A 14,615-nucleotide genomic window follows, 5' to 3' on the forward strand; every position below is an offset into this window, starting at 1 on the left:
GGTGAGGGGGATGCCAAAAACGTGAGAAAGCCGGATCTCCACAGCTGGCTCTGACTAGACTGGAGTGAGGAGGAGAGGGAGGAGCTCAAGCTCACTCAAATCTTGATCCTGGGAAGATGGGAATATCACTGAATGAAAGAAGGAACCTAGGAGGAAAAAACGATTTAGAGAAAGACAAGTAAGTTGTCTGTGTGCCATCATGTGGGACACTGTGTGCCATCATGTGGGACACTGTGTGCCATCATGTGAGAATGGGGACTTGGAGAAAGAGACTAAATCTAGCTAGAATGTGGATTTGGAAGTTATGGGAATACCGAGAACTGCTATCTGAATTGCTGCAAGACTCTCATGGTTTGTCCCCCCTCTTCCTGACCATACTAAATGGACCAGTTAGAAACATTTTCCTCAAAACCCATTTTCTGGTCAGTCTCTGCAGCACAGAGGCTGTGGCTTTGCTTTTTGCGGATCCATCCTCTTTCAGAGTTGGAGCAGTGCTCTAGGCATAAAAAGTGAAAGGTGTTTACTTCTTGATATGCAAACTCAGAGCATGACAGCCAAGCCAGACTCAACACCTAATATTGGGAATATACTAACATGGAGTTTCTACAGGTTTGTTTCTGTTCTCCTGTAAGAACAAATCCTTCTGAACATTTTAAGTTCAAGAACTGTGCTGTTCTTTGCATATTCATGATAATTAAGCTGGTAGAATAGTCCCATATGTTCAAATCCCAAGCCCTTAACAAGTGTGTAGTAGTGAACTCTTTGCCCTTGAAGTAAGGGCTGTTTTCATCTAAGATGTGAGATAAATCATAGGCTTCTTTTATCTGTCTTTGCCCTGGACTCTGAAATGTTCAAAGATAAATTAATTAGTGACAATTACATTTACAGTAGTCAGACATGAACATTTATCCAGTGTTAGATATTGTAGCAAAATCTTTCTTGTCCCTCTCATTCAAAGGAGTTCTGAGCCATTACGTTTAAAAGAAAAATGGGATGCAAAAATGATTACTAATCAGCAATTTCTTCTCCCTTCTTTCTCTTTAATTCTAATATCTCATTCTATTTCAGTTGACTGGTAGGTTAGAGGGGGAAAGGTACAGATAAATAGAAATGTATAAATTAAAAAGTGTCAATTGTCTGAACTTCTAGTACCCCCAAATTGGTTCATGTTCCTAGCAGACAATTAGCTTATCACAAACCCCTTCACTTCTCTGAACCCTCAGTTCCCCAGATGATTCCATGTTCTTATTAATTTTAGAAACCTGAAGCTGTATTATCCTTAGATGTCACTTTATTACATACATGGAATGCAATGGTTACAAAGATTCAGTGTCTCACTTTACCCTTTTATCCACTGACTCTAAGGAGAGCCCAGCTCTCACTCCTGCAATGGAGCAAGACAGGAAAGGAGGGCTTTGCTATCCAGTAGGGCTGCATAAATCGTAAATCATGGTAGACTGTGACAGAGTTTTGAAATTTACAGTGCATGACATCATGATTAATGAGACAATGTTATGTTTATAGAGGTAGACACTGTACACAGAAAAAGAGAACCATTACAAAGAACACATGGAACTTGTTTAGCTACTACAGTTTTTGTGTCAATCCCTATCATTACTATCACCACAATGTTCGTCTTATACTTGGTATTAAATATTTCAGAGGATAAGTTACACAACTAACCATTAGGATCTGTGTGCTTAGGAATCAGCTGATAAAGACCTCATTCTAAAAAGAACTTATTTTAAAAATTCCAAAATAAAATGAAAATGAATCTAGGCAAACTGTTAAAATATTTCTAAAAATTTAAATTATTTCAGTGACATCTCTTCATTTCAAAATTTAAAAAATACTTTTCCAAGGCAATTTCTCTCTCTCTGTACACACACAGACACACACACACAGATACATGCAGACAAAAACATACACAGACATGTACCAACTTAGAGATTGCTTTTGTGATTACTCAGCTGATTTCTTGAAAGAAACTATAAAAGCCAAATCCTAAAAATTCTTTAAAGGGTTAAGCTGGAGTTGTTGGGTTGTTCCAAAGACAGTTTAAGTAACTAAATAGTTTACATCACTGCTTTCAAAAGTTCACACTCAAAATATTTTTTGAATTCTAACTTTTCCTAGAAATAACTATTCTCCCAACTCCATCCTCTGTTAGAGAGAATCAGAAACTCACACACCCATTACCTCTTTGTTCCCAACCCTCTGCATGGCATCCCCCAGATGGAAATAAAATCTCCCATCATCAGTGCCAGGATCTCCGGATTCTATTCCTTCCTGTAGAAAGAACAGTGCTAGCATGGGTAAAATAATTAAATACCAGATTCCATTAATTGATTTACGTAGCTTTTCTTATGGCACATCATAAGAAAATCTAAAAACCAGAAAAATACATCTCTGTATTAAAATTTGGGAATGAGGTTACTGGTCAACATTTTCAATGCCTCATAAAGCTACATTTAACAATGCATTCATCATTAATTCACAGTGGAATGGCCCACAAAATTAGTATGATACTTTGTGTACCTTCTGTGTGGGAGCAATCATGTTTCAGTATTTCAAAGAATTTCTCTGGCTGGATAGCTCTTACATTTATTTTGCTCTCCAAATCTGACCATATGTCATCTAGAGGCATTTTATTCCTAAACCAAAATGTTTAACTGCTCATGTTTGAAGTGATGGCAGTCCAACTCCAAGTATTATTTATTTCCATTTAAAACAAATGTGTCCTTACCTTTTTTTTTTTTAATTTATTTATTATTATTATACTTTAAGTTGTAGGGTACATGTGCATAACGTGCAGGTTTGTTACATATGTATACTTGTGCCATGTTGGTGTGCTGCACCCATCAACTCGTCATTTACATCAGGTATAACTCCCAATGCAATCCCTCCCCCCTCTCCCCTCCCAATGATAGGCCCCGGTGTGTGATGTTCCCCTTCCTGAGTCCAAGTGATCTCATTGTTCAGTTCCCACCTATGAGTGAGAACATGCGGTGTTTGGTTTTCTGTTCTTGTGATAGTTTGCTAAGAATGATGGTTTCCAGCTGCATCCATGTCCCTACAAAGGACACAAACTCATCCTTTTTGATGGCTGCATAGTATTCCATGGTGTATATGTGCCACATTTTCTTAATCCAATCTGTCACTGATGGACATTTGGGTTGATTCCAAGTCTTTGCTATTGTGAATAGTGCTGCAATAAACATACGTGTGGAGAACTAAAGCCAATTTGAATCTTTAAAAAAGTAGTTTTTTATTAAACAAATCCCTATTCTAAAACATTTATCTAATTCTCTGATTTCTCACACAAGGACTGAAATTGAGATTGATGAACTCCATTCCCCTCCCTACAAAGAGAAAAGATATTAAAGCAATAGAATGAGTTTAGAAAAGCAGGACAAAAGTTAAGAATATCTAAATGTCAAGGACTTCTTTATAAAAATCTGCATCCTTGAGGCCTCTTCGCAAGAAGCTTATTATCTTTCACTAGGAAGAAATTGCATTTACATAATGTTGGAAATGAGCAAGCTGCATGACAGAATGGGAAAAGCATCACTCAGGACAGGAAGGGAGCTACAGCAAGGGCTTCTAATTGACCAACACTCAAGTGTCCTTGCTTGATAACTGACCAGCCCAGCTCTTGCTTTCCCCATCTCTGAAGCAGGCAGAGTAGCAGTAAGCCATCCTATGTCAAAGGAAATGTAACGAGACACTTTAAATCACAGAAACCCACATGCCCACAGGGCCCTGGCAGGAAATGTGAAATGCTGACAGGGGTCCAGGGACAGCCCCTTCCCAAGGGGGGAACACTGCTTGTCTGTGTGCAGGGAAGTGGGCCAGATATGACGTTTCAAGAGAAACTAGAAGTCTGCATAATTATATAAACATGCTCAGATTCTCAAATAAGGCAAGCAATTAAAATGGTTTTTAATAGAACTATGCCAGCCAAATAAAACATGCAAGCTATTTGCAATCAGTGGGTTACTATTTGGGATCTCTGATTTAAGTCATGTGAAAGAAAGAGATCATAAAAGGAATATATCGCTACTTAAAAAAAAGCCTACATCTATCTAATCGGTTATGTCCAATATGGTAGCTGCTAGCCACACATTACTGCTAAAATAAAAGAAAATGAAAAATTTACTTCCTCAATCCCAGTGGCCACAGTTCAGGTGCTTGATGGCCACACGTGGCCAGTGGCCATCATACTGGAGAACACAGATAAAAAACATTTCCATCACAGGAGAAAATTTTTTTCCTTTTAGAGACAGGGTCTCACTCTGTCACCCATGCTGGAAGACTGTAACACATTCACAGCTCAACGCAGCCTCGACCTCCTGGGCCTGAGTATCTGGAACCACAGGCATGTGCCACCACATCCAGCTAATTTTTAGAATTTTCTGTAGAGATGGAATCTCACTATGTTGCCTAGGCTGGTCTTAAACTCTTGTCCTCAAGTGATTCTCCCACCTTGGCCTCCAAAAATGTTGGGTTTACAGGTGGGAGCCACTGCAACTGGCCCACAGCAGAAAATTTTGGGCAGCCCTGGGATAGACCACCTGTGATTCTGCTGAATTGATGAGGATTTAATTAGATATGAGAAAAAAAGCATATTTTAGTTTGAATATTTTGAGCAATGACATTTTCAGCCAGTATTTGTTACCTCGTTTTGTGTGGGTAGCTAAGAGTACTATTCTGAGTACAGTAAATATATAACTTATAAAAGGAACATATAATGCATTGTCTGTATATATATATATATTTTTTTTTCTTTTTTTTTTTGAGACACAGTTTCACTTTGTTGCCCAGGATGGAATGCAGCCTCTGTCTCCTGGGTTCAAGTGATTCTCATGCCTCAGCCACTCAAGTAGCTGGGATTACAGGTGCACACCACCACACCAGGCTAATTTTTGTATTTTCAGTAGAGACGGGGATTCACCATGTTGGCAAGGCTGGTCTTGAACTCCTGACCTCAGGTGACTCACCCACCTTGGCTACCCAAAGTGCTGGGATTACAGGCATGAGTCACCGCACCCAGCCCATTGTCTGTATTTAAAAATATTGAAAGCATCACCAATTTTGTCCTCCTTTGCCATTTATTTAAAAACTAATAACAACTTCAGTTTTATACATGTTTAAATAAAATGTTTTCCAAATCGTCTCTGCTCACGTGGTTGGTATTTTGACATCTGACACTGTTGGTTACAGTGGAGGCCCACACTGCCTATGAATGTCGTGGTCTGAGGGTGGACATCCTGAGGATGAAAATACTCAGCAGTGCATGCAATCAATCCATGAGGAACAAGCACGTGTGTTTCAATAACTTTAAGGACTCGAAAGTTGAAAGGAGAGGGGAAGCAGTGAACATTACCTTTAAATATGGGATGCTCTCAGCAATCTTGTTCTGTGCCTTCAGGATGAAGCCATAATGGACTTTAGCAAAGCCATCATTAGGTGTCACACTCAGCACCTAAACTCAAAGAAAACACAGAACATAACTCAAAGAAAACATAGGTGATCGCTTAAAAAATTCTACAAATGACTGTCAAAACCAGTTTTTAACTAGCTTTGTTGTACTTGGATTGGATTACGATGTTACAGCTGAAAACACCATAGTACTTTGTCTCATGGCAATATCATTAAGCTTAAATGGCTCCTTTTCCCCTCAACTCAATATGCTTTTCACATTTACACAATGGTTCTTCAAGAATCAAGAAATGAATGAAAAGGCAATAACTGTTAAAGCATCACTTTAACAATGCAAATCAGCAAAATATCTCTCAATTGATATGAGTTCAGTATTTTTTAGTGATCAAGGGAAAATGGCTTTAAATTTGCTATACTTGAAGACAATTCTGAATGGTTATTAGACATCACTTCATATACAAGCTTTATACATTGCCTTAATTAAGAGAAAATTTAGATTTGCATTTGTAATACATCACAATCCATTCATTCAACAGAAAACTTCTTGAGTGCCCAGACCTTTTTAAGCTCTGAAGATAAAGTGGTGAGCAAATCCAATATTCTGTGATAAAACCCAGGTAAATATTTCATATTAATCACATCATTGTTTATTATTATATGCATTCATTATGATTTAAAGATAAATGATGCAAAGCACCTCTAAATTAAATATTAATAGTGAGAGACCAGAACAACATTCAACTTGTGAAGCTACTTAGACAAACGAATTTATGGAACAAAAGAGAAGGATGGAAAAGGTTCGAGCTGGTGCAGGTAGGGAAAGATGCATCTCCCATCTCTTCTCACCATCCTTGAGCCCGAGTAGAAAAAGGGAAGTCACAGCCACAGTAGGGCTACAATGGGGTTACACAGAAGGAACAAGTGTGCACACAGGAGACACCAGGCCCTCGGGGGGCCCACACAGCACACACTGCAGATGCTGTAGCATTTTCAGCTTGCATCTGGTCCTGCACCTGATCAATCAGCAAATCTGGTCAACACTACCTTCAAAATATATTCAGAAACATACCATGTGTCACTTCCTTCACCGCTGCTACGCTGACCCAAGAGAGGTGTCTCATCATCTCTCTATATCTTCTTACAGGAGCCTCCTCACTGCAGATCCTCTGCACCCCTGGCCCTGCCCCCGCTTGCTAAATCCTAGGTCAGATCTCAACCCTCCTCTGCTGCATTACATTCAGACTGAGTGCAAGATTGAGTTCCTGGAACCACCCCAAAGCCTCCCTTGGCTGGGCCTCTCCATTGCTCTGGTCTCCTCACCGGTCCCTGCCCCTCCCAGGCAAGCCTCTGAGGCATGTTGGACTTCTTGCTGCTCCAGAGCAAGTCAAAGACATCCCTGCCTCGGGGCCTTTGCATTCACAGTATCCCTCTGGCTCAGGTTCTTCTGCCAGACATCCCCATAGTAAGCTCCCTTACCTCAGTGAAGCCTACCCCGACCATCACCCTCATTACTAAAACAGAACCCCCTCCATCCCTAGTCACTCTCCAACTTCTTTACCTTGACTCACTTTTCTTCATAGCACTTACCACCATCTGACCGAGTATATTTTTATTTCTCCCGCTAAGATGCAAGCTCTACAGGGATTTTGTCTGTTTTGCTCATCGCTCATCCCCACTGCCTGCTATGCGTAGCATAGCATTCAGGTGCTCGAGAAACCCGTACTAAATGCTCAGATGAGTACATGCTGGGCTTTCCTCCCTAATTAGACCTCCGAAAGCCCAGACCCTGCTTCTTTGCAGCTTCCACAGCACTGTCCCCAAGCTAGACATTGATCAGGAGCTCAATAAATACCTCTGGAATTGAACTAAATTGACACAGATGATGATTCTACCAGCATAACCATGGAGGGATTATTATAATTATTACAGCTACACAGATGACATTTCTGCCTACTGCAGGCACACAGCCATTATCTCAAGTAATTAATAAATTTATTGATTTACTAGACATCTTAGAACACACAGAACTCTTCCAGGCCCTGGGCATAGAAAGATAAATGAGATATACTTTCTTTTCTCAGGGGGCTGTCACTCAAGTGAGGGAGACAGATTTAGAAGTAGACAATGCAAGATGTTAAGTGTAGCTATAGATAGGCACAAAGCATGCAGGGGTTATACAAGAGGGGCACCTGGCTCACTCTAGGGTGAGTGTGGCTGGGGCCAAGGTCTGAAAAGTATTTAAGGATAAATAGGAGTTCACCAGGAACAGGAAGTGAGGGATGGTGGAGGAGAAGGTATTCAAGATATAGCAGAAAGTGAGTAGAAAGGGATAATGGGCCAGGAAGAGCAAAAGAGAATATTGTTAAATTATGAACAAAAGGTGATAGGAGAAGAGATTGGAGAAAAGGCAGAAGTCAAATTAAATCAGAAAGGGTCCTGTTTAGTATCATGTGCAAGGCAATGTCCTGGGGAGTAGAAAAAAGTTACATACACTTCTACTTGTATCTGTCTCTCAAATAGGGTGAAACAAGCTCTGTGGCTCTCCTGTGATCTGCACGGTGGACAACCATGTGTCCCATTCAGTACAAACACTGTCAGGAGGCAAGGGTGGGGCTCAGGCCCCAGGGCAGCTGCCAGCGCTGCCCTCCCTGCTTGCTTCTTTGTGCTTAGGTACCATGCTCACTGCAGTTTACACACAGATGTGTAATGGTCGTGCAGGTTGTATTATCTAGTAATCAACAAGCCCTCAGAAAATGACAAGTGGTTTTATGAGATTTCTAAAAAACCCAGATTGAGGCTACAGTTGCCCTTTGAACAATATGGGTTTGAACTGCATGGATTATCTTCTGCCTCTGCTGCCCCGAGACAAGACCAACTCCCCCGCATCCTCCTCCTCTTCCTTGGCCTAGTTAACGTGAAAACAGTGAGGATGCAAACTTTAATCATCCACTTCCTCTTAATGAATAGCAAATATATTTTCTCTTCCTTATGGTTTTTAAAGTTTCTTTTTTAAAGTTTTTAATTTTTGTAGGCACATAGTAGGTGTATGTATTTATGGGGTACCTGAGATATTTTGATACAGGCATGCCATGCATACTAATTACATCATGGAAGATGGGGTATCCAGCCCCTCTGACATTTCTCCTTTGTGTTACAAATAATCCAATTATATTCTTTTACTTTCCTTTTGCTTTTTAAAATAACGTGTTCTTTTCTCTAGCTTACTTCATTATAAGAATATAACATATAGTACATATAGAAAATATGCATTAATCAACTGTTTATGGTACCTGTGTGGCTTCTGGTCAACAGGAGACTATTAGTAGTTAAGTTTTTGGGGAGTCAAGATGTACACATGGAATTTCAACTGCCCAGGAGGTTAGCATCCCTAACCCCTGTGTTGTTTAAGGGCCAACTGTAATATTAGACGGATTGTCTCTCTCTTTCTCTCTCTCTATAAAACACACACATCCATTCATAAACACAAAGCACAGACAAAGACAACCACAACCTCACATAGCTGACATTTCTATCCCCAGGACAAACTTTTTGCATGATACATACCTGGAATTTTAAAAAGTTATATAATCATAAAATAATAAATATTAATTTTTCAGCAAGAGTTAAAAGATTTTCTGGCAGTTAAATAGAATTTTATATTTGACATCATCTTAAAAATTGTTTTAGGGGGTGTACCTTTTGTAATGCACATATATATTCGTGCATATATATATACACATAATATTATGTGGGTACATACATATACACATAACATACAAGTACATAAACATATCTCAGGCATTTGCTTCAACATTTTTGTCTGGAAGGGCCACCATCAAGCATGTTTGAAGCCCACTGCTGCAGGAAATGAGAACCACAGAAGATTTAAAGCCCTGGGAGATGATCAGTGTGGTGTTCTAGTGTTAGTGAAGGTCGGGGGAGAGGAAACCCGGACAGGATAAACCTGCCCCTGCTCAGGCGAGAGATGACGGGTGCTTCAGTTACAAAGGGAAGGGATTTGAAAGTTAAACAGAAGTTAAAATGAACAGAAATTCGTGATTTGGTACCAGATTATAAACTTCATGAGGGCACATTCTGCATGTGTTTCATGAACTACTGTTTCTCTAGCTAGTGTGTATGGGTTTTAATAGATGTGTGTTGACTGAGTGAATGGGTATAAGTGAGCAGTGGCGGCTGAGTCAGGAGTGGCATGAAACTCCCCACTGTAGTGCCTGGGCAGCTGCTAATGTTGCCAACTTGCAAGAGAATCTCAGGAGGGGCCGCAAAAAGCTACAGACTGGAACAAAGGATATCACACCATTTTAAAGCCAGTTTCTTTGTTGAACTAAAAACAGCAAAAAACTGGAAAAATAAAAATATGAACATACTCAAAAATAAAAATTAACATGAAGAAAAATGTAAAATTAAAATGTCTATTTTCTAAAAATGATCTTTAACATAAACATATCAAGAAAAACCTTGGCTAATGAAAGAGACTCCATTAGATATAGCTTATTAACTTAAAAGTGAGAGGACCGGAAAAAGGAAACCCCCACACATATTTTCAGTCTATTAATGCTTTAAAAAAAAACTCACCCATTTGTATAATATGTTTATATTTTAGACTTTCTGCATCCTATTATGCATATTCAGATGAGATTATGATATAAAACATATAAACAACAGCAGGTAAATTTTATTTTTCGGGATGAAGTAAAATGTTTCACATATCTGAAATTTAGCATCAGGTAAAGGGATGAATATCCTGAAGGAAGGTTTTAAAAAGGTGAGGAAGGACAAATCCACAGTGTGTTAGAGAAACTAGCATGCTGTCAGATCCTGCCCTAACCTCAACGTGCTTGCACCCAGTCAACACTTGAGAATGTTTTTTAGATGGAAAGAAAGAGGGAGAAAGGAATGCAGGAAAGTAGGAAGTGAGAGAAGGAGGGGTAGAGGAACAGAAGAAAGAAAATAGGGAAGAATTCTACAAGGAAGGAAGGGAATGAGGAGGAAGGGAGGAAGGGAAGAAGGAAGGAAAGAAGGAAGGAAAGAAAGAAGAGAGGGAGGGAGGGAGGGAGAGAGGAAGGTAGGAAGGAAGGAAGGAAGGAAGGAAGGAAGGAAGGAAGGAAGGAAGGAAGGAAGGAAGGAAGGAAGGAAGGAATTCTACCAGTTTCATTTTTGTTGCCTCTGACAGTGACAAAATAATGGATGTGTTTGTTATAGCTTCACAACTCTTACATTCACAGGTCCTGATTCACTGAGGTATATGATGCTTCTCTTAACCATACTCTGTAAGACAGGGCATTGAGTGTTAAGTGTTGGCCATTAACAAATACAATGTTCCACATGGAATTAATGTATGACCTGGAATAGGTCTTTAGTAAATGGCACACATTGTCAACATTAAAGGTTCAATCCACCCTGTGTAGCTATTAGTGATGTTACAAAAAGCAAAGGTCTTATTTCTGCTCTCTCAGAAAATATAAAAATTATGAGAAAGGTAAAAAGATAATTGCTCCAAAATTCAATGATTTTCATTACACAATAATAGCAATACACAGAGGAAAGTACCACTTTGAGAATAGACCCAGTCCCTGCCAGAGTATGAAATTGCTATTCTTGATGGCATTTAAAAAATATCATAAAAGGAGTAGGGTGAGATGACTTGTGCCTGTAATCCCAGCTATTTGGGAGGCCTGAAGCAGGAGGATCACTTGTGGCCAGGAATTTGAGTCCAGCCTGGGTAACATAGGGAGACCTCACCATCACTAAAGAATTTTTTAAAATTTAGGTGGGCATGGTGGCATGTGCCTGTAGTCCCAGCTACTTAAGAGGCTGAAGCAGGAGGATTGCTTGAGTCCAGGATGTGGATGCTTGGTGAGCTATGATCATGTCATTACACTCCAGGCTGGGCAAACAGAGTGAGACCGCATGTCAAAAACAAAAACAAAACATAACTGTAGCAGAAATCATATTGACTATCACTGAGTGGTAGCATCTTGATGTAGACTTCACCAGCTTGAAAACCATTGATCAAAGGGCCTGAATTAAAGAATAACAAGTAAACATGTTCCTCTTTCTTTTACAGAGGCATTAACTTTCTCCATCTTCAAATTTCATTGGGTATCCTGTTCATTATGTACCAAAGGAATTCCTCCACTGCCTAAAGGAGTCACATTTCTCTAGATTTTTAGTTACTTGTGACTTAGAGGTTATCTATCAACATCTGTTACAAAGTAGAAATCCTTTGAAAGGCATCTTTGCCAGAGGATTTGAAGTCAATGCCCTGCTGAAAAGTGAGTAATTTATGTCACATTCTTGAAAGGCCCCTGTTCCATAGCCTCTCTCTAGACCATACTTCTGCCAAAAAAAAAAAAAAAAAAAAAAAGGAAAGAGAGAGAGAGAGAGAGAGAGAGAGTGTGCGTGTGTGTGTGTGTGTGTGTGTGTGTAACATTCACAGGAACTTAAATTCTTCCTGTCATAAAGAACAATTTTAAAAAGACTATGTATGGAAAGATAAATATGAAGTTTTAAAAGCATCACAATTACAATTTGAAGGCTTTAATCTACTACGTGTTAACTAAGATTTAAAAATCTTCTGATCTAGGAAAAAAAAGCAATGTTAAAACATAGTTTAGAATATGTTAACTATAATAATACTTACATGCTTTTTAACTTAATTTAAAATAAAGATAATAAATGCAATTTGCAAATAGCCTTAGAACTTAATTTGATGTAGTTAATACAAGATTGATGCTTACCTCTTCGTAAACTTTCTTTGCATTGTCATTATCTCCTATCAAGAGGTATCCCACGCCAAGGTCGTTTTTTAAGGAAGTATCATTGGGAAATAGTTGAACTAATCTCTGTAGGGTAAGCAGGGAACCTCTCATATGACCTGAGTTGGTGAGAATTAAAAAAAAAAAATAGAAATAAAAACGGATTATGTACAGTTTTGTATTGAGAAGGTAGGTCATGAGAGACTATTCACCAGGGCCTGAAAACTAGCTCAAATCTGGCTTTATTAGTGGTTTACTAAGTACCTAGTAGGATTTCGTAATGTAGTTGCAGTGGTATTAATAACTGCCATAAGTAGATACTGAATATGGCATTGATTATAAACATTCTAAAGACATTCTCATTTTAAAAATTCAGCAATGTTTACCATTTTATGTTAAATTCCTTCTCAAGAAAAACTTAGTCACCAATTCCTCGTTAAAAAAAAAGTTCTGCTGAAATCTTTTAGGTTTATTAACTTTATGAATAGAGGGTAAGCAATAAAAAGTCTTTTCTAACTTCAGGGTCTAGCACCTGTAGGAAATTTGAAAAGGCACCAAAGTACATGGGACAGTACCTAACTGCTGACACATCTCCAATCAATGACAAGTGTACTCATCTCTAGGTAATGACCTAGTCATGGAACAAACGATACATCATCCAGTATTAGGGCGCCCTCTCGTGGACAAAGGCATACTTTGCACTCATGAATCATGAAAAAACCCAGCTTCAATTGATCTATATAAAAGAACACGTGCAAAAAGAGGACTAGCATAAATGAAAAAAGTCATGAATTATCTAAAAGGCTTCATTTCCCACAATCTAGGAGAGTGACAGGAGTGTCAGTAAGCTAAAGCAGCTGTATATTCCACTGCCAAACCATCTGCCATAAAGCATCACTGACTCATCCCATGGCCTATGCCCCATTACCAGTCAATCGTATTCCTATCAGAACCCTAGTCATTTCCTCACTAACAAATCTGGGCTTCCTTTTCTATACCTTTCCTTCCCACTACCTGCCCACCTAGGCTCACACTTTCTTCTAGAATTCTCCTATTATCCACAACAAAAGCACGGACACAAACCCCTCTTGCAGCCATCTGCTCCCTGTCCGTTCCACTCTGCAGCCAGGAACCCTGTTGTGTTGTGACCAACTTCACCACCTTGTCATTTTCACTAAACTCTTCTGTCTCCAGTTGCCTCAGAGCCTCCTTAAGTGAACTTGCCTCATTCTCAAGGACATTCTGAGAGGACTCCATTCAAATGCTGATGGATTGCTGTGGAAGAGACAGTCACCTTCCCAGGGCCGAGGACAGGGTGAGGCCAGAGAGGCACTCAGAGTGAGATTTCAGAGGACGCCAAAAAAGTTAGTAATTTTGATGTGAATGCTAGTTTAATGCATCCTTTTAAAAAATTAATATTAATGTAAAACATTCATGATGAAGAAAATGTTAACACTTTAGTGACAGAATCACTAAACAGTGCTAAGCAGAGTCATAGTGGAGACTGAGGCAAGAAGAAAACTCAGTAATGCTGATTCTTTTTTTTTTTCTTTGAGATGCAGTCTCATTCTGTCGCCCAGGCTGGAGTGCAGTGGCATGATCTCGGTTCACTGCAATCTCTGACTTCCGGGTTCAAATGATTTTTCTGCCTCAGCCTCCTGAGTAGTTGGGATTACAGGTGCCTGCCACCATGCCCAGCTAAATTTTGCAGTTTTAGTAGAGACGGGGTTTCACCATGTTGGCCAGGCTGGTCTCAAACTCCTGAACTTAGGTGATCTTCCCACCTTGGCCTCCCAAAGTGTTGGTATTACAGGCATGAGCCACCACACCCGGCCAGTAATGCTGATTCTGTGTCCATGGTGAGTGCCTGCATTGTCTCTCTGGAGTCCTGGCCCTGCCTTTTCTGTGCTGAATTTGTGCTGCATGTTTTACTTCTGCTGCACTGGTCCCTATGAATATTAGTGTAACTGACCATTTCTTATCATTTTTAATCATCACGTGGGCTCTAGTCCTGTGTTGTTCATCTACAAAAGTGATACAACTCCTCTTCGTTCTAATCCTCAGAAAACTGATAGGAGGGTCCACTGGGCCTTGACTCTAAACTATAGGAGCCTCCCCTAAGTGACATTAATAATCTGCCCATGTAACTGTCTGGCCAGCTGAGCACCTGCCTTGGCAGTGACTCGAGCTCCTTCCCTCCACGTTCAGTGATGATGTGTTATGGGGAGAGAATTGTAAGCCTGGTGATTGTGAAGTCAGCTGACAGCTAGTCTTATTTGCCTTCAGTACTGGGAACGTGGGTCAGTCCAGAGGATGGTGTATGATGTTCTATATTATGTGTGCTACTTTTAGCATCTAGCTGGTATCATTTTTCCTCAAATGATAATCTTTAGA

The 14,615-nt window shown here is 39.7% G+C and overlaps 1 protein-coding gene across 41 annotated transcripts in view; it reads right to left on the bottom strand.

The window, feature by feature from the left end:
• Window positions 1-14,615, bottom strand: part of ASPH (aspartate beta-hydroxylase) — a 216,355-nt gene that overhangs the window by 44,328 nt on the left and 157,412 nt on the right. For all 41 annotated transcript variants that reach the window (XM_077943677.1, XM_077943676.1, XM_077943679.1 and 38 more), the window contains 3 exons: window positions 12,204-12,340; window positions 5,387-5,485; window positions 2,200-2,289 (listed from right to left, as the gene is read on the bottom strand). In XM_077943677.1, coding sequence (XP_077799803.1) covers window positions 2,200-2,289; window positions 5,387-5,485; window positions 12,204-12,340 — 326 coding nt within the window. The remainder of the gene's footprint in view (window positions 1-2,199; window positions 2,290-5,386; window positions 5,486-12,203; window positions 12,341-14,615) is intronic.

This window comes from Macaca mulatta, chromosome 8 (assembly GCF_049350105.2).
Source record: "Macaca mulatta isolate MMU2019108-1 chromosome 8, T2T-MMU8v2.0, whole genome shotgun sequence".
Lineage (NCBI taxonomy): Eukaryota > Metazoa > Chordata > Mammalia > Primates > Cercopithecidae > Macaca > Macaca mulatta.